General features: G+C 41.8%; 1 protein-coding gene across 1 annotated transcript in view; it reads right to left on the bottom strand.

Moving 5' to 3' along the window:
* Nucleotides 1-2507: 2507 nt before the first annotated feature.
* Nucleotides 2508-20831, bottom strand: part of map1ab (microtubule-associated protein 1Ab) — a 51781-nt gene continuing 33457 nt past the window's right edge. Inside the window, exons 4-6 of the mRNA XM_085412844.1 lie at nt 8715-20481; nt 6970-7202; nt 2508-4606 (exon numbers count right to left, since the gene is read on the bottom strand). Of these exons, the coding sequence (XP_085268970.1) occupies nt 4451-4606; nt 6970-7202; nt 8715-20328 (12003 nt within the window). The 5' untranslated portion in view covers nt 20329-20481 and the 3' untranslated portion in view covers nt 2508-4450. The remainder of the gene's footprint in view (nt 4607-6969; nt 7203-8714; nt 20482-20831) is intronic.

Raw genomic sequence — 20831 nt, 5'->3', positions numbered from 1 at the left:
TGAATTGCTTAATTGCTGGAACAAACTGTAGTGGTGCACAGAGACAAAATCACAACAACAACAACAAAAAATCATAAAACATGTGTACAGAAACATACAGCAGATGACATACTGTATGTGGTCTCTCATAATTCAGTTAGATTTTAGTGACATTTTCAAAAAAGAAAAAGAATTAAAAAAAAAACACACAGGGACCACATTTAGATTTCATATATTTTAATTGATGATCACCAGGCTGTTTCCCTTTTACAATGAATCTGCAGTAGTTCTAGTTTTACCAGTTAGATTTAAAGAGACAGAGAGATATTGAATATTGCGCTGCGGAAGAAACCATAAATTTAATACAATGCAAAAAATAAAAAATAAAAATAAGAGAGAGAGACAGAAAGAGAGAGAAAGAAAGAATCAAACAGAACTACCAGTACAGTGTCTTTTTTTACAACATGTTAATAGGGCAAGCAATAAAAGCACAGCCCAGTTTTATATTAGGTCAGTACCAGTTAAGACAATTAGCTTTTTTTTTCAAATATACTTCTTTAAAATAGCATTGTATTTTTTTCATTATAATTATTATTGTTATTATTATTTCAATGTTAAACAAGTACATTCAGGATATAACTAAATAAATCACATGCAGAAAGATTAGATGGACAGATGACACCATACGTTGATTGTGATCATTTTAATGCAGGAGATGAAATCGAACTGAAAGATGCACTTTTTTTTCTTTCCATATCTTATCAGCGTTTTGTGTAGCTTCAGCTGTTTTTGATCATCCCGTCACATAAAACTGCCTAAAATAAACAAGATTCGCTTCTTCGTTGTATCTTTCAGATTTGCTCTTTCCAGAGCGATATGTACAAATCTGTGTACAGCACACAAGTGTGCGTGTAGCATTTTATTGAGTTTATCAATTTTATTAATGGTGTTTTGAGTCTGCATGTGTTTCAAGTCATTTTCAGGAAAAGGAAAAAGTTGCAGCTGCAGTTAGTACTATGTTACTGTGTTACTGTTAATATGTTGCTTGTGGGATCTCAGTTTCTTTCTTGAACCTTCCTCTTTCTTTGGAACAGAACTGAGACTGCAGTATCTGCTCGCCTTCTGCACGCCGTTACATTTATTTCTGTCTAAGTTGGTGTGAATGTTTTTTTTGTATTTGCATTTTTTCTTTGTTTTTGTCTATTGTTTTTGATCCAGCAGCATTCATATGGTAGTACCAACTCTACATTCGAAAAATAGATCTCCTGTATAGTGCATTCAGCTTCTGTATAGCAATACAGTTCAGTATTGAGTGATTCACAGCGTTCTACTTAATGCCTCAGGAAAAAAATCTCAAGGCCGGGTATTTGGAATCTGCCAACTTAAAAACATTATTCAAAGACAGTACAACAAATCAGACCATCCATAAAATCTGATTCGCACATTTAATAAAAAGCTTCTTCCTGCTTTGATCCCAGCTCATACAGCATCGAAAGGAGAAGTGAAAAGGACTTTTTGCTTGCTTGATCGGTTCACAGACATTTAAACATGTCTTCAGGGGAGTCATTTTAAAACCTTCATGCTAGGCTGGATATGTACTTGTGCGTACGCAGATGTTTGATATACAACCTGCATCAAACTCAGAGATTCTCTGCAGGTGTGATTTGTTTTAAAAGAAAGGAAAAACACACAGAAGCCATGTCTGCCTCTGAAACAACACAAGCATGGGATGCATATCAAGGCTTGTACAGTGCATAATGGATGAGGGCTATGATGAAAAGAAAAGGAAAACAACATTCAGTGGCAGCTGTGTGAGTTCGCCATCTTTGATTTTAAAACTAAAGTAGAGCGGGCAGAACAGCGAGGCATTGGAAGATGAGGTATAAAGTAAGGAGTCTTATGAGCAGCAAGATATTGGCACTGGTCCCAGGCTAGCCCGAGGTGATGACGCGGTCTAGCCTTAGTTTCTTCCGTGTATTGAATCCAATTGAGGTAAAGGACTGACTAAAGTTTAGCTGTGAAAGCTTTTAATAGCAACATCCTGACAAAAAGGACTTTTTGGGAATCAAAACCAGCCATGCGTCCTCCATCCTGGCCCTCCTTTTTAGCTTTAAATCAGCCAACAAAAGAAACATAACAAAACAACAAAAAAACATAAAATATTTCTTGATTTTATATCTCAAACAAAGAGCAAATTAACCTCTGAAAAGTAAATCGGAATTGGATTTGCTTTGCAGCACCAAATTTAAAGGTTAAATTGTGAATATCTTTTAAAAAACGTGCATATAAATTAGGAAATGAAACATGGCCCAATGTGAATATGAGCTGCTCTCGAGTCTGGCTGTAAACAAGCAGAAAGACCTTTCACAGTGAACTCACAGAAAACTCGCCTACAAAACCAAAACCATGCTGCAATTAAAAACAGCTACTCAGAGCGTACTGTATACTCAAGCACACAAAAAACTACTTCTAAAACATTCCTACAGTATATCTGTGACCATAACCCACATTCATGCTCATTCTCTCTCTATATATATATATATATGTATGTATATATATATGTATGTATATATATATATACATATATATATATATTACTGTGACTAACATCAGGCAATTGCTTCATGTTGATCTCGTCCCTCGCTATTAGCAAGCTCAGTCTGGAGGAACGTCCTGTACATAGTTTAATTTATATTATTGAAAACTTCCTCTCTGCTACTACACAAACTCTCTGTGCTTTGACTTCAAACAGCGCCCCATCCCCGCCTCAGAAAAGTGCATTGCTATTTGGTGCAACACGTTGCTCTCAGACATTCATATTGGTTAGAAAGTAGTATTTTGATATGAGGATTTAATGCTTGGCTTGAATTATACGGTTCCAAAGTTTGAGCAGTGGGAGAGTACTATATCGCAGTGCAATTTACAACTTTAGTGTATGAAGAGATTGGTCCTCAGTTTTAAAGTTTTCTACTTGGTTTCTTTCTTTTTTTTTTTTCTGACTCTGCTTCAAAATGGCTGACATGTCCATAAAACATCCTCCGCTCTCTAAAGGCACGTGAAAGAAGCCTCCTGTAACATGTTTTTGTTGTGAAAAGTACCCCCCTCCTTAATAAATAGAAATACTGCAGTTCCCGCTGGCATATCGTCACCACTGAAGGGACGAGCAGGCAAGCTTTTGTTGCTACATTTGCCACAGGTCACTGCTTGCTGTTGTGTTTTTTTCTTTCCCATCCCTTTGTGATACTAACGGAGACGGTACATTGTAGCTAAACAGGAGGAAATGACAAGAATTAAACCCTCTCACTTAAAACGCTGCGTTCGCCTCAGGATCAAATCATCACAAAATATATAATTTATTCAACAGAAACTCTGTGTTGATATGAAACATTAATCTTATATGCATACTGGAGTACACAGAACCAACAAAGACTGTGATAAAGACTTAAAGAAGAACACCCAGCAGAGATGTGATTACTGTAGAAACGTCGTCCCTTTTGCCTGGCGCCTACTGAAATCACTTGAGCGCAGACAGCCAAACAGTGTAGTAGTCTATCCACACTATACTGCATTTCACACTTGAAAGGCCGGCTAAAGAAAGGTTTAACCCTACGCAGTTCTCTCCAGAAGAGTCCGAGCTAAAACACAAGCAACATGCACCAGCTAAGCTGTGAGAGCCAGAAGAAGAAAGAGTTTTCCAGGCACCTCCTAAAACTTCACCACAAATCACAAGAAGGAACTTTTTTGTTGTTTTGTTACATAACATCAATTTATGCCGTTATCGAGTTAATCAAAACACTACTGTAGCATGAGCTGAATTGCAAAGGATGCATTTTGCTGTGTACGCCGATGGAAAAGAAAGGTTCGGATTAAGAAACGAAAGCTTTTCTAGTCTTATAAAAACACTTTGCGTATGATCTTAAGAAATAATTGATCACGGATTCGTTTAGACACCATTTTGGAGATGATGAGAATTCCTAGTTCAGTAGTGTTTTGGCACTTGTTTTGACCACTTGGAGGTCTAACTTTGCAATGTAATTTGAGTCACCTTTGTAAGAGCTACACGTGACTAATCTTGATCTTTAACTGTGGCATTATTATTCCTTTGTGGGATAATGATCTATGTTTATCTGTCAGGTGTAAATATGTTTTTGAAAAGTATTTAAATTTGTTCCACAACTGCTAGCGCTTCTATAAGAAATGTGTAAGGGCAGACATTTAACTCACAGAAGAAAACAAATATAAAAAGTACGGTATTATTTGCGAGATAGCCCCACTATCACAAAGCATATACCCAGAATTTTGACTAACAGAATCTAGTGTATTGAGGACTGCAGAAAATGGGTCTGAGACTGGTACCATGAGAGAATGAGAAGCTTTGAAGAAGCAGAGTACTGTTCGCTCTCGCTCTAACGTCATGATGAGGAGGGAGGGGTTGTTGGCGGCGGGAAAAGCGGAGCGGTGCCCTCGAAGCTCAGAACTCGATCTTGCAGGCGGGGAAGGACTCATCCTGCATGACTACGGTGCTGCTGGAGGCCAGAACCATGATGTTCAGGTCTTGCTGCCTCTCGTGCGTCTGCTGATACCATTCCCGGGTCACCTCTGTGTCATGGGTCGGGATCAGAGTAACCTGACAGAGATATAACAAAAGGAAATGAGAGGCGAGCTGGCAGGAAGGGAGTAGGACAGATTGATTTGGAGAGGACTCTGGAGTCAGAATTTGTACAGGTCCAATGGCTAGTGTTTTAACTAACAGTACATAGTCTCCAAACCATTCTCCAGACAGATCTACCTGCCAGAGATGTCTTATATCATCAATGCTGTTCATACGTGCCACAGGGCCACTGACTGTATAAGACAGCGTCCAAACCGAAAGTACTACTATTGATCCACTCAGTTACGCTCTGCACTCTTCTATTTTTGACTGACTGAGCCTCTACCTCTAAAACAGTTCTTATAATTCAATTCAATTCAATTTTAGTGATATAGCGCCAAATCACAACAACAGTCACCTCAAGGCAGACTCTGAAATACAAAAAAGAACAACAGGAAACCCTTTTCTTAGAAATACAATAGACGTGATATAAATTTTATTAGCATATTAAAGATACTCCCTCTATATCACCCTTCTGCCTCTTATGGATGCATCATATATTGCTTAGAATTTGGATGAGAAAAGGTGTCCAAAAAATGGAGATTTGTACGTGGATAGTAATCTTCTGACAATTAACCAGTAATCTCAGATATATGAGTTTTGTCAAAAATATTTTCAAAAACATACAATTAAAACATCTGATATCATCAAAATATAGGCAATGTGAGCTGCCATGATGCCATCTTGGGTACTCTATTCTTCACAATAAGAACAGCCTTGTTTGCTGCATAGTGGTGAATCCAGTACTGACATGTGTGACAGAATACAGATGAAAGGGAGCGGGGACGGGGACGCTTTAAAACCAAATACTTAATCTATTCAAACTAGAACAAAACTGTTAACATACAAACTGCTGATGAGGAATTATATTGCACCAGTGAACATTTCTAACACATGTGTCAAATGTTTGAGGGAAAAGCCACTCTCTTTCACTGTGTATGGGACTATCCTAAATTACAACTATGCTCGAAAGCAGTTGTTTAAATTTTATCAACTGTAAATTTAAAGATTCGCTATCAGGCAATAAATGTACATATTTGGTAAATAACCCAAAATTTTTACTGTCTTAATTAATTTTGGACTGCAGTAGAACAGGAGGCCAAAACTGGATTTACCAACAATACATGCATGAGTCAAAGAAATGGCACGGCACTCTGACGGAAAGACTGACTTAGATAACAAGAGGAAGAGCAGGAGACTTTAAAACACTGTGGAAAACTTTAGCTGAATTCCTTGGTCGTCAAGGTGCACAGTTATTTTTAAAGTGCTCTGTTGCCGAGTGTGTGTTTTCTTAAATATGTTTAGTTCATAAACCATGTGAGCCAAAAGCTCAGGCTTCAGATTGCTCTAAATGCTCAATAGCCTTAATAGGGTCATGCTGTGCACACCATAGACAGCGTATAAGGTGGACATGGCTATCATGACATCGCCAATCGGTTTCTTAAGTCCAGTGAGTTGGGAGGAGCAGCTAATCAGAAGAAAGTTGGCTTAAAAGGAAATGAGGTAAAACAGCTTTTTTTAGACAGTAGGTTAATTGAGGGGCTGCACCAATTAACCCCTGAATTTATCTCACACAATTAACTGTGTGAGATAAATAAGGTTTACTTTGAGCTGTGACTCACACAAAGCTACTCTTATAGGAATATAAGAAAGGAGTCGGAAATGAAAATAGCAAACGTTTAATTTTTTTATTACAATTTGATAATTGATAATGTGCTCACTTGAGCTATAGCTGTCTTTTCTTTAGAGACAAGAATGACGTTCTAGTTATATTTGCTGCTGTGGGCCACAAGGTCAAGTAAATGTACACATTAGGTGCTCTGCAGGATACAGTGAAGTCATCAGCCTTATTATGATTATTATCCTTTTAGCTCAGATGTCTACCAACTTCTTTAATAAGAAAGTGTTGATTCCATGATTGCCATGGTTTCCCAAAGTAATGAATCTATGCTGTGCACTTCATATATGTAATCCAGCGGTCCCCAACCTTTTTTGCGCCACAGACTGGTTTATGTCCGACAATATTTTCACGGGCCGGCCTTTAAGGTGTTGCGGGTAAATACAGCAAAATAAAACTAGTACCGGTACCAGAAAAAGAACATTTATTCATAACACATGGTAAAAGACCCAGGGAAACAGTTAATGATAAAAACGATTTAAAAAATAACGATAAAAACGATAAAAACCCTGAAAACCATAAATTTCACACCCGAGCCTCAACTCTTGCTGATGTAATCTATCCATATATTATAGAGTACATATATTATAGTCATAGAAAACGTGAGAAAATATCAAAAGAGAACAAGATGCTGAAGCTAAGGCAGCGAGGGGATAAATACCTGCAAATTGGAGCCCCACTGAGCTTTGCCTTCCAGCAGGGCATCCAGGACTCCACGGCTAGGCTCTCCACTGCTTGGGTCATTCCCACTCACAACGTAGTATGCAGCCCGCACTCTCTTGAAGAATTCCTGGTCCACATTCTTGGCACTGCAGTGGTTGGGCACATAGGCCAGGTCAACATAGACAGGTGGTCCAGGGGGGACAGTCGAACTGGATTTCTGGGCGTTATTACCTGGAAGTGATCAAGGATACAAAATAAGAATTCAAATATTAAAAATGACTTTCCTGAAAATGCACAAAGGAATAAGCGCTTTCATCAAGTGAGATAATTATCTAATTCATTCATATGACGAAATTATTTTTGTTTGGATTTTTAAATGTTATCCGATTGGGACCTGAACATTCTCCATTTTGTTTGAAGTGCTAATGTTATCACCACCTGAGGAGTTATCGCTTGAAGTGATTTTTCTTAGAAAAGCTTTGTAAGTAATGAGTTCTATTGTTATACAATCAACCTTGATGTCACTGTTTTGTGTGCAACAGCCATAGACTTAAAATTCAAGACAAACATAGCCAATAATTTTTCAGCTGTGAAGCCTCAATTTGAGCATTTTTGCCTTTGTCACTTTGGCTTTTTGAAAGCAGATGCTACAGGTCTGACGAAGCTTGCCCTGCTTAATCATTCTTTTTACTCTGATGAAGGCATACAAAATGAAAAATATGAACATCATGTTTCATGGACCCCTTCTGGCCATTATAAATAATACAGGTTAAAGGAACCTTTTCACTGGCATCACTTTTCAGACCCAGAAGCTATTTCCATCAAACAGTAATACAGCAGGTAAATAAGTATTAAAAAAATCATAAATTTTCTAAGAAAAGAGGTGCAGAAAGGCATGGAAAGTCACGACACCTACTGAAATCTATCAGTAATTAGATAATGAGCTCTCTCAAGACCTTAACCTTATTGAAGAGTTGTCCAAGAGCCAAGGAGTACTTGTGGAGCGTTACAGAAAGACCTGGAATCAGCAGGTACAATTGTTTCAAAGAAAACAATAAGTAATGTATTCAACCGCCATGGCCTGTATCATGGCAATGGAGTCACACAAGACTCCATTGCTGAAGAAATGTTAATGCATGTTAAAGCACATTTCAAGTTTGCTGAACAACATTTAGACAAGTCTGTGAAATACTGGAAGGATTCAGTCTGGCTAGATGAGACCAAAACTGAAGTCTTTAGATGCCACGATATATGGAGATCAAAAGTCACTGCATTTCACCAAAAAACATACCAACAGTGAAGTCTGGAGGTGGGAGGTGAAATCTGTTTTTTAGCATACAGTACTGCTTCATATAACAGAAGGAAGGATAAATGGGAAAATGTGCCAAGATATTCTAGGTATAAATCTGCTGCCATCTACCAGGATGATGAAGATGAAACAAGTGAGAACATTTTAGCAAGACTGTGCGTGTGTGGATTGGATGGGCTGTTACTGACGTCTGGTGATAATTTTATGTCAATAGCACCTTTAGAAGTTTCTTTACTTGGAAAATTGGTGACTTGTTCGATGCTTATTTTACCTGCTGTAAATGTGCAAAGTTCTTAAAGTGCTCCTTCTGAATATGCATTACACAGTAAAGTGAAGGTCAAATATCTAGGGGCAATAATGATAATAACAGCTCTCCTGATTAAATTTGGTTTTCCAAAAGCTTAGTGTTACCGAATGTTAATGATTAACCTCACCTGAACTGCTCTTGATGCCATTGACCAAGCCTTTCCCAGGGTTGAGGATCTCGCTCCTTGAACCATGGGTTTCAGACATTTTGATGAGCCTGGAGCTTCTGTCTGTGTCCTTCCTCCTGAGGGAGGCTGATCGCGGCGAGGCAGAGTCCTTAGACTGTTTCACTGGAGTAGAAGACCTCTTCCTGACTTCCCCCTTTCGAGCAGGAGAGGCTGACTTGGGTTTCCCCTTTCTCAGGCCCTTGGTGGTCTTGTGCTCCTTCTTGAGAATTTTCTCTGTACTGCTGTGATCATTGAGAAGAGCCTCTGGATCCACCATGCACACATCTGGGTGAGGTGGGTGGGGTAGAGGGTCCTTCATCGGAGCGGGAAGGGGATCGTGAGTCTTCTGAGATGACCGTGGTGATGAAGGATGGTGGCCACCACCAGCTCCAGATAATTTGTCCACCGGCAGATGCTCAGCATCTTCGTCTGAGTCCAGATTTCCCTCTGCCGTTATTGATGGACACTCCTCAGTTTCTGGAGGGACATCAGAGTCGGACTGTGACGGCAATGACTCGCTCACTGATGTCGGTGGTGTCTCCTCACCAGCTAAAGTCACAGCCAAACCAGATGACATTGCACCAGGCAGCTGGCCTTGTCCCTGTCCGGCATCTCCATGGTGACTCTGAGCATGGTGGCGCCTCTGCTTGTGTGACCTCCTTTTCACAGAGTGCTGCTCTTGATCATCCTCACCCCCTTCCTGGGAGTGGCCACTGCCACAATCAACTTCACCCTCATCACTGGAGAGCTGGTGAGGGCTGGGGTTGATGAAGGATGGAGAAAGTTCGCCTTTGCGATGTTTGTATTCACAGGAGGAGAATCCTGGCGGGGATTCAGAGGAGGAAGTTGCTCCAGTGTTCAAATCCGAAGGGCGATCAGTCTTTACATCTCCTTTGCTGGATGTTTCTGTGTGGTACGTGTCTTTTGAGGTACTGTGGGCACTTGCCATCCACTCCATTCCTTCCTCATCATCATCACCATAACCTGGAGGGGGGGCACTTGGAAAGTCGTCCGGCCTTTGTAGAAGCTCCCAATCAGATATACTGCTCTTTCTCCTTACCTCTAATCTCTCAGACGGCATCTCCAATAAGCTTTTCTCCTCCGCTATTTCGGCCTCCCTTTGTTTCCCATCTTCTACCTTTTCACTCAGTTTGGGATCACAAGTTACTTTTTTCTCCTCTGTGATGTCTTTAATGCTCTTTTCCTCTGGTTTCTTTTCTTCTATTACCTGTTTGAATTCAGTGTCTTTCATTTTGTCTGCCTTTTCATCTTTTTCACTTGATTCTTTTTCTGACACCTTGGCATCATCCTTTAGTGGTGCAGTATCCCCAGCACTCTTTTCTTCTTTTACCTGCGATTGTTTCTCTTTCACCTCTTCTGATTTGGGCAGGTCTGTTACGGCACATGAGGTTTTGGTAGTGTCAGTGTCACTCACCGGAGTGACCGATGCTGCCTGTTGAGCTGTTTCCACCGTTGCATCAGGTTTAGACACAGCGGTTGCAGAGGTAATGGCGACTGTCTTTGTTTCTTCAGAGGATGTTGTACTCTGTGCGACACATGATTCAGTTATTAATGAGAAAGTCTGTTTTTGCTCAGCTACTTGGATTTTTTGACATTCGATACGACACGGTAGGGTGCCATCCTCCATTTCAAGGGTATCAGGTTCCTTCTCTTGGGACTGTTTGTCAGAAGAGTCAGCCCTTTGGAGGGGAGAGACATCAAAGCGTGCTTCTGATGTGGATGAACTCTCCTTAACGTCTCCTGTAGTTTGTAAAAATGGTGCTGTTGTGGATGCTTTTAACACAGGTTCAAGCATATGAAAGCTGTCAGTAGAAGATTTTGCGTCTGGCTTTACAGAACTACTTTGATCTTCTGGCTGCTTGGCAGTAGTAGACAAGCCTGGAGATGATGGTTTGCTCTCTGCAAACTGACTGGGCAAGGACTCTTTTGTTTCAGGTTTTGTCATTACCTCCATGTACTCGTCTCTTTGAAACCCTCCAAAGCAGGAACTTGTTGACGCTGCCGCAGTTGATGGTTCCTCTTTGGCCAAAGATACTTCAGAGGTTGATAATTTATAAGGTTCATCTTTGCCTCCCAGCTTTTGGCTCAGATGGGTAGACCCTGAATATGAATAACTGTACGATGTTGAGGAGTACGTCGAAGCGGAGTATGTTAAGCTTGTGTATGGGCAAGGTGATGAGGTAGAGTCCTCGTGTTTTTCTGTGATACCAGAAGTACGCCTCACATCTTGACTTCCTTCTTGGACATCTCTTTGGCTTAAATACTTATCCTCACTTTGCTGGGAGGCATCTGAGAGCACAAGGGTGTCTTTCCTGTCATCCTTCAATGCTACTCCATTCTCTTCACTGTAGTAACTCTCATACCTACTATGTCCAATATCAGCATAGCTACCTGTTAGCGGTGAGGATGGACTGGACGTAGGCTTTGACATAGAATCAGTTTGGTCTGTTGCCAAAGAGCTGCCAGTTAAGCTACTCGTGGATGTCGGATGACAGGTTTCCTTTGATGAAAGACTTGACTCTGGTGATGGAGACTCTTTATCTTCAACTCCTTTTTTTGATTCTAGTACATCAGATGAAGAAACACCCTCTGCTGACGACAACCTCCTCTTTGTGGATGGCTCAGGGGACAAATGCTTTTTGTCAGTATCCTCTAATTTTATTTCTTCAGTATGTTTGGGTGTAACTGTTGGAGCAACAGAGCTTTCATCTATTTTCTGCGCACACGTGTCTGTTGATGAAGTTGTTCTGCCTTCGTCTTTACTTGCTGCTTCAGGAGGTTTGGATGTGCTTGTATCTCTAGCAGTGGCCTCCTCTTTAATTGGTTTTGGTTCAGGTGCTTTTTTACTTACATCCTGGACTTCTTTATCCACGGCTTTAAAAGCTGAGGCATCATCAGGTGTCATCTTACATACAGTCTCCTCTTTAGTTGAGTCAGGGACCTGTGACTTTTTATTTGAGTCCTCTACCTCTGCTAACCCAGCACTGTCACCAGAGCTACGTCTGCACATTTCCTTCTCAGACTGTTCTCTCGCACCTTTTTCCATATCTATGTCACTTGACTCTTCCTCTTCTTCATCCTCCTCCTCCTCCTCATCTTCATCTTCGTCATCATCAACGTTAAAATCCTCTCCCTCAACAAGTAATCTTTTGTCTATCAGGCTCTCTTTTCCTTCAGCACAACTTAAGGATTTAGATGTAGCAGAACTGCTAACTTCGCTATAATCAGATGCCAAAACATTATCATCAATTTCATGTCCTATAAATGTGGCCGAAGAGGGACTCCTTGAATCACTCGATGCATCCTCTCTCTCTAACACCGATGGCTGCTGAGGTAAAATGTCTTTTTCTGCAGGCGAGTACCGACCAGATGGAGATCCCTCTCTATGGTCGCAGGAGTCAGTTTTGTCTTTGAGTGACTCCTCAGATTTTTCTTTGTCTTTTTCTGTTGCTTCCTTTTCTCTGAATTCTCCAAAAGGTGAAGTAGTACCTGATGCTTGTTCACCAAGATCTGTCTGGCTCCATGAGGGAGAGGGTATTTCTTGTCTTACGCCTGCTGATTGAAGAGCAGCACTGCTGGACTCTAAATCACTTTCTACTGGTGCCTGTGTTTGAAAGGCTGCTGCAGCACCTTCCTTTATGTCATCTTTCTCTTTTTCTGACCTCTCTGGTTTGTCTTCTTTTGGAGTGAAAGAATAGGCCTCAGCAGCTTGAGACATTTTGTTGTCTTGCACCTCTAAAGCTGAAAAGCTTTTGTCAACATATGGTGTGTCTGCCCTTTCTTCTCTCTCACTCTCTTCCTCTTGGCCTTTCTCACGGTCTTCATATCTTGGGGAGTCACTTCGACTGTGGTGGCTGCTTCGCTCGCTCTCTGTGAGGGAAACTGGGCTGTAGTCGACTCTGCTGAATGAGAGAGGTTCTTCTTTGTACTGCTCATCCAGGAGGAACATGGCTCCTCCAGCTTCCGCCTGGCTTGATCTTCTGTTATCATCAATACAGATGTCAGAAGCATGATCAAAACCAAGAGAAACTTCTTGTGAGTCCAAATCGTGATCTCCTGGAATAGGTTTTTCATATGGATCGTACTTAGAGGCGCCAAAGCTGTGCTTCTCGTCTTCAAGCCTTCCACTGACAGTCTCCTCTGTGCTCAGTTTTTCACTTTCCACTTTTGCTGGGCCAGCCGTGCGTCTGACATGTTCAGAATCTTTGTCCAGCATAAAATACGAACAAGGTTGTGATAATCCCGGAGACGCCACCTCTCGTTCTCCTTCCATCTCTCTCTCTGTTTCTTTTACTGGTTTCTCATCCAGTTTTGTCTTCTCTGGAGCACTCTGGATTCCTGAGCTCACCTCAGCTGGCATCTGTTTCTCTTGATGTGGCATTTCCTCCACGCTAGATTGGCTTTCAGTACTTGAAAGTGTGTAGCTCATAGGTTGGCTGTCTGTGCTTGATATTGCTGACAGTGCTGGCTTTTTCTCAGATGAGTCTGACACTGGTTCTGTTTTGGCAGAGGTTGTCTCCTTTGATGTGGGAATATCAAAGGATGGCTCGGGCTTGGCGAGTGGTGCAGGTGTAGCTTCTATTTTTGCAATATTTTTGTCTGCTTCAAGGAAAAGCATGGACTCCTCTTTCCCAAACTCTTTGAAGTCCTCATCCATAGAGGGTTCCTGCATTGTAAGTGTAGGTATAATCACTGTGGGCTGTTGAGATGTAGGTGATTTTGTTTGATCACCCATCTGTACCGTTTGGGTTAAAGGCAAACCTGCAGAAGAGATGTCATGGTCAGATTTTCTAGGCTCCACTGACAAAGGTCTGGAACCTGCTCCTCCCATACAAATGTCTTCATCCTCTTCATCTTCTCTGTCTTCATCAGATGACTGAACCACAAATGCAGGTTTGTACTCTAACTTGGATGCCGATACTTCCTCTCCAGAGAGCACCAGAGCAGGTTGCTTAATGGTTTTGTCCATGTCCTTCTCCTGTAATTCCTCTTTCTCCCATTTCTCCTCTTTGGTGTGGTCTGCATCAGAGACATCTTGTTTTTCCTTCTCTGAGAGCTCATCGGTCTTTACGCTGGCAGAATCCTTTTCTTTAATCATCGTTTCGTCCTCTGCTGTCTCTTTCTTTTCTTCTGTGATGCCTTCAGATTCGTATGTGTATTCTTTTTCTTGCTCTTTTTCCATTTTCTGTTCTTTGCTCAGTTCCGCAACATGTGTATCATCTTTTTCTTTTCCCATCTTGTCTTCAACACCAATAATGACCCCTGATTCTATATCTTTTTCTTTTGTATCCTTTAAAATTTGGTCAGGAGATTTACAAACGTCATCTTTTACTGACGTTGCTGCCAAAGAGTCTGGCTGCTTTTCGACTGATGCAGCTCCAAAAATATCCTTCTTATCTGCTTCAGGAAGCTTATCAGAGGTCACTTCATGTTTATCACTAATATCAAAAACATAATCTTTCTTAGTCTTCTCCTCTTCCAAGGGCTGGGTCTGTGAAAGACCTACTAGTTTTCCATCATCTTTCCTAGATTCTGGCTCAAGAGGGGAATCATCTTTTATTTCCTTCTCTTCTTTAGAAACTGTTGGAGTGTACACCTCCTTCTCCGGTTCCTGTTTGATAGATTCTGCATCACAAATGTGATGTTTGACCGTATCGATTGTTTCATCCTTAATGGTTTCAACTTTAGATGGTTCTGTTTTTTTTGCATCTGTGGGTTGCTCGTCAGTGGTGTCGGCTTCTTTCTCTTTTGTTGCATCACCCTTAACAGTTTCTTTATCCTTCAAATCTTCCAAAATAGCTTTGTGGTCATCAGTATCACTCTTCTCCTGCTCTTTAGGCTCCTGCTTTATTTTTTGTTTCTCAGAAATGTCACTTTTTTCCACAACTTTGTCATCCTCAGTGGGTTGAAAGTTGGTATCATCAGTGTCTTTTTCCTTCATCTCCTTTATGGGTGCCCCTTCAGAAATAATCTGTTCATCCTCTTTTTTAATATCTTTATCACAAGTTTCCTCCTTTGGTATTTCTTTTGCCTCTTCCTGGATGAGTTTTACATCTGATGGAGCATCTCTAAGTTCAGCCTCCTTTACCTCGTCTGTGAGGGACTTGACACCAGCTGTGTCTTTGGTTTCCTGCACTATGGAGGGTTTTGCATCAGAAATTACATCTTTAATAGCGTCTGTATCTTTTTCTTCTTTCTTGGTGGGTTCGATAGCAACACTATGATCCTGGATTGTCTCTTCTTCCTTGGACAGTTTGACAGTCAGCATTTCCTCCTCACGTGTCGTCTTCCTTTTTCCTTCTTCTGTGGCTGATTCCACAGCACAAATATCTTTACCATTTTCTCTGTCTTTTTCGTCCTGCGCTGCTGGTGTAGCACCAGCTACAACAATTTCTGTGCTTGTTTTGACAGGAGGAATCTCTTTGCTCATCATTGCATCCTCTTCCTCCATCTTGGCGGGTATGGCAGAAGGAGTTACGTCTTTACTCAATACTTGTTCCTTTTCTTCTTCTACAACTGGTTCGACGGTCTGAAGTGTTTTCTCTGTGTCTGCTTCAGTTGGTGTAGCTGAGAAACTATCGACTTTAGATACGGTCAGGTGATCTTTTTCCATCTCGGTAAGTTTAATGGTGGCAGCATCTTTACTTTCCTCTTGTTGCTTTTCTTCTTCACCTGCTGGTTTAACACCAGAAATTTCATCTATGCTTGTAAGTTTATCTTTTTCTTCTGCCAAGGTAGGTTTAATAGCAGGAGGAGTCTCATCTTTACATATGCCCTCCTTCTTCTCCTCTTCTACAGTGGGTGTGAAGATGTAAGCGTCGTCCATGTTTGTTGTTATATCTTTAGCCAGTTCCCTGGGAGCTGTGGTGTCATCACTCTCTTTTTTGTCCTTCTCTAGCTTTTCTGTGGCTGGTTTAGCCACAGAGTCATCTTTACACACTGTTGCATCCTTTTCTTCTGACTTGGTAAGGCTTGGTGTAATATCCATACTAATCTCTTGCCCCTTTTCTTCTTTTATAGTAATGGCTGATTCATCTTTTTTGCTAATACTGTCTTCTTCTTCTTTGCTGACTTTAGGAACAGTAATGTCAAAAATCTCTTTTTTCTCCTCTTTCTGCTCAACAGTAAAGGGCTTGGCAGCAGAAGAATCTATCTTATCCATCTCTTTTTCCTCTTTATTATCTTTGAAGACTTGACTAGTATCTAATGTTTCAGTCTCCTTTTTCTTCTCCATGAAAGGGAGATCTTCTTCCTTTCCCTCTTTCCCCATGTCTTCCTTCTCAGGCTTGATATCTGAAAGGTGGATTTCTTTGACTTCTTTTTCTTGAATCTTAAAAGTGCTACTATGAAGGGTGTCACTCTTTTCTGTCTCTTCCTTCTCCTCCATCAAAATCTTGCTATCAGACACATCCTCCTTTTTAACCTGTGTCTCCTTAACCTCACCTGTGGTTTTGAGGTCAAAATCATCTTTTTGTGTTTCGTCTTTCTGTTTCTGTTCATCTGTAAGTTTTTTGTCCTCAGGAGCATCAGTTTCTACCTCTACTTCTTGGGCCACTGGGGTGTAGTCTTTTTCTGGCTCCTTGTATTCATCTTTAATATCAACAGTCAATGTGTCCTTAGCCACTTCCTCTTTGACAGGTCTAGCATCAGAAGTATCATCTATCACTGCCTCTTTCTGTGTGTTCTCATCTGTGACAGATTTAATGGCTGAAATGTCTTCCTGAATGACAGATTCCTGCTTCTGTTCTTCCTTGATTTGTTCAGCATGTAAAGTATCGTCATTTTCCATTTCCCATTCTGCCTTGATGGTTTTAACTGCAGGTTTATCATCATGATCGTCATCATCTTTCTTGTTATCATCATCATCATCATCGTCGTCCAGGAAACGACTCTCCCTGTCTGGAAATTTACCTGTTTCAGGCACTTTAGGTTCTTTCTCTGTGAGCCTGTCGTCAGATTCCAGTGAATTGCTCCCTAAAACTGGTAGTTGTACATCTGTTACAGGTTGTGCAACAACAGGTAAAGTTTCTGCCTGTTTTCCTTCATCTTTTGGCGCGAATGAAGCGTCTTTTTCTTGGTCTTTGATCACTGGAGCCTCTTTCATGTCTTTTTCAGATAATTTGTCCAAAGATTTTGCAGATTCTACTTCATGCTGATCTGCTTTCTGTTGATCAACCTCTGTCTCAGTTTTTGCATCATCTTTTGCGCCTTTTTTGTCCTCAGTTGTGGTCACTATATCGCCAAATTCCTCTTGCTTTTGCAGCTCCAAATCAGGGAGCTTCATCTTGTCTTCCACTGGTGACTGACGAAGTGGAGAGTGAGCTGCGCTTGAGGGTCCAGACTGCGGAGGAGAGGCCATTTTCACAGTGACATCATCTGGACTGAAGCAACGCTCTTCGCTCTCTGAAGTCACTGAGTCGGATCCGAAAGGTCTAGTAGGCACAACAGATGAAATGTCTTTAGGTGTAACTGCGTCAATATTTTCCTCTTCAACTGGTAGATGGTCAGGTTTGAGGTCTTGTAGAGACTTTTCAGGTGACCCCGAGCTAGCAACTTTTTCAATGTCTTTCTCTTTACCCTGCAACAATTGGGTTGAAGCGTAGCCCTCTTGGAGTTTTTCAAGTGAAATTTCAACATTAGGAGTTTGGTCTTCTTCCTCCTCCTCCTCCTCTTCCTCTTCCTGAGTATCTACAACCTTAGCTGCCATTTGCACTTCTGCAACAGGAAGTTGTAGATCATCAGATGGAGACTTGGACTGTTTGTCTTCTTCCAAAGAAGGTGGTGAAAGAGTTCCTGCAGAAAGTGGCTGCTCTTTGCCTTGAGTAGAGTCAGGCGGAGTGGACAGGGGACCTGGAGTTTTAGGCGGCTCTTCAGATTGAGGTGCTGCAACGGATGCCACCGACTGATCTTCAGCGATAGATGTAGGAAAGGAGGATATTTTGTCGTACTCTGTTATGGATGTTGCAGAAGATACATGCTCTTCTTCTGCCAGAGGAGCAGTGATGATGTTGGTGAACACCGATACTTGCTCTTGCACACCTGGAATAAAACCTTTCTCTGTCATGGCTGCAGCTTGTATCTCCCTCATGCCGTGGATGTTTACAAATGAACCCGTCTGATCTGGAACAGAGATGTCGTAGGCACCGACGTCATACTGAAGATGTGGTATTCTCTCCTCTGCCTCCTCGTGAATCTCCTCATCAGAGATAGTCTGTTCTGTTTCAGAGTAACCAGGAATAGTTTCATCTTGGATGTAGGACATGGGTTCAGCTGCAGCAGCACCTTGAGCTACTGAGGTTATAGGAGCAGTAGCCCCTCCAACATGTGATAGGTAGCCTTCCTCCTCTTCTTCTTCTTCTTCTTCCACTTTGACCTCAGTCAGAATTTCTGTGGTTTTGCTTTCATCCATATGTTCAGGTTTGATCTCTTCATCAGCTATTACATCTAAATCTTCCACCTCCTCCAGTTCAGCCTTCTCCACTGCCTCCTCCTCTTCCCTTGATGGAATCATCTGTTGCTCCTCTTTAGTCACAACCTTGGCTAAGAGAGTTTCTGACTTCTCCATTTCCTCTAGCTCGTGTTTTCTATCAAATGCTTCATCTTTTGCCTCCTTCCATTTTGACTCATCTTCCTCCTCTCCTATTCCCATGTCTTCTTCCACCTCCTCCTGTATTTTCTTTACAGCAGCTGGGGGCTCTTCCTCTTCTTCCTCATCCTCATCCTGAGTTTGTGCTCCCTCATCTTCAAACCTTTGAGCGTCTTCTAGTTCTCGCTCCTGAGTCACTTCCTTGTCTTCGTCTTTAGCTTCAGCTTTGAGTTCTGCGGCTGGTGCTTCCTTTTCAGGGGACTTTGTTCCAGGTGGGATTTCAGACACTTCTTCGTGTTTTCTTTTCTCTTCCGTTCCTGCTTGCGGCTCAGAAGAGACCTTATTGCTGTCCACCAGCTCTGCTGAAACCGTTTTAACTTGAGTCTTTTTAAGTTCTTCAAACTCCTTGGTGAGGTCTTCAGGTGTGGAGGGAACAGATGTTCCCTCAACAGCTCCATTTTCTACCGGTTCAGGTTGTATAACTTCAGGTTTGGACTCCTCTGCTTTGGGTTCAGCGGGTTCAACCTTCACCGTTTTGCTTTTGCCAGTTTTGGCTTTACTTGACACTTTAGCTTTATGTAATGTCTTCCTTACCTCTGGTGTAAGTGGTTTCAGGTCAGGCTTAGTAATTTTTCTTAGCTCAGGTTTGGATGAGTCCTTCTTCTTGTCATCCTTGAACTTTGCATCCTTCTTGTCATCTTTTTTGGCAGAGTCATCCTTCTTCACTTTCTTGATCTCCTTTTTTTCCTTGTCCTTTTTCTCATCCATCTTTGACACTCTTTCCTTGGAATGTTTTTTCAGTGATTTTTCTTTCATGATTTTTTTCTTCTCTGGCACTTCAGTTTTAGATTTTATAGTCTTAGTGGGCTTTTTCTCCTCTTTTTTCTCTGATATGTTTTCTTTCACAGAGTCACTCTTTGCCTCTGTGGTGGCTGACACATCATCCTGCCCCTCGACTTCTTTCTTTGGGGCCTTTGCAGTGGTCTTCGGAGAGGATTTGAGACTCTCTTTGCTATCTGTTCTTTGTTTTAACTTGGTTTGTTTTATAACAGAGGGAGGAGCTCCTGAGGCAATGTCCTTTTGTGTGGCAACAGGATAGCGCAAGAAGTCAAGGTGCTTTAATTTTTCAAGGCCCTCTAGGATCTTGTTTTGTGGCGCATTCCCGGGGAACAGCACCCTAACAATCTTTTCTGTAGGGCTGGCAGGAAGCCATACAACTAAGGCTGTGACTGAAGTCAGGTAGGGCACAGATATTTCTCCTTCTTTCCCGTTGGGCAGCACAATGCCAGTTTTGGCCTTGCTGTTGCCAGCCCACTTCTGCATTAAAAATTGCATCTCTTTACTGTCTTTGACGGGGTTGAGAATGTACATGTCTAACCGGCCCACTCCCATCTTGTGGAAAAGTGTAATGGGCTCAATGGTGTTGCTGACAACTCGAAAGAGAGGCTCCGGCTTGACGCCGAGTTTGTTAAGGTACTGCAAAGTAAGCGAGGCCTCTTCGATGCTACGTTTCACTTTAAGATTAGATTCTGGCATGCGAAGCTTCTCTGGCACGTTGAAGAACACAACACCTAGTTCAGGAGAAATCAGGTTCTTCATCCAGTCACTATAGTTGGTGGAGCCTTGTGACTGCTCCTCTTCCTGTTCTGCTATCTTCCTTTGAAGAAGCCCATTGATGCCCGGGAGATTGTCAGCGCCGATGTGTGTGAGGAGTATTGAGTCGATGCGGTCTAAGTGGCGGACCAGCTTCCAGAAGCAGGACTTTCGATCGGAGCCTCCATCCACTAAGATGTTGAAGCCATTCACAGCAAAGAGAGCAGAGTCTCCTCTTCCGCCCGGAAAGATGTAGCAGCATGGCTTGGAAAGTTTCAGGAAGCCTCCAGAAGTGGGAGGCTCCAGGAGGTCAAAAGGTGAAGGGACATCGACGGTTTCAGAGACGTACTCTGTGAACTCTGTGACACCCTCCATCTTGGGCAGAACAGGTTCAGGGTTTAGTTTGTATTCAAAGAACTCCCGCAGGGTCTGCTGCTGTCCCAGGGAGCTCCAGCCCACCTCCCCGCGGCAGGACACAGTAAGTGTAGCCTGCTGCTTGGGGGCTGATGTGCCCAGCAATTCACTGACCTGCAAGAAAGGCACACCCAGACATGTCTGAGTCAGTGATCATACGCATAGAAACAACATAAACTCTTATGTCAAGGGAAGAAATGACAAAAATGATATTTCAACTAAACGAACCACCAAAACTGCCTAAATAAATAAATAAATAATACAGAAAATAAAAATAGGCAATTGGGGATTTCAGTTTTTAATTTGATTTTGTATTATTTTTGTGTTGTAATGAGATGCTTAGACAATGACTTGCTTAAAATTATTTAAAACTGAAGGTTCAGCTGTGTGTGCATGTATGCTGCTAATTGAAACAGACGGTAAGTCAGAGCATCCACACGAAAAAGTAAATAGTCCTGACTGAC

Source organism: Rhamphochromis longiceps, linkage group LG7 (genome assembly GCF_057381845.1).
Source record: "Rhamphochromis longiceps isolate RC_006_pf linkage group LG7, R_longiceps_female_GT1.1, whole genome shotgun sequence".
NCBI lineage: Eukaryota > Metazoa > Chordata > Actinopteri > Cichliformes > Cichlidae > Rhamphochromis > Rhamphochromis longiceps.
This window is presented reverse-complemented; position numbering and strand designations above follow the sequence as displayed.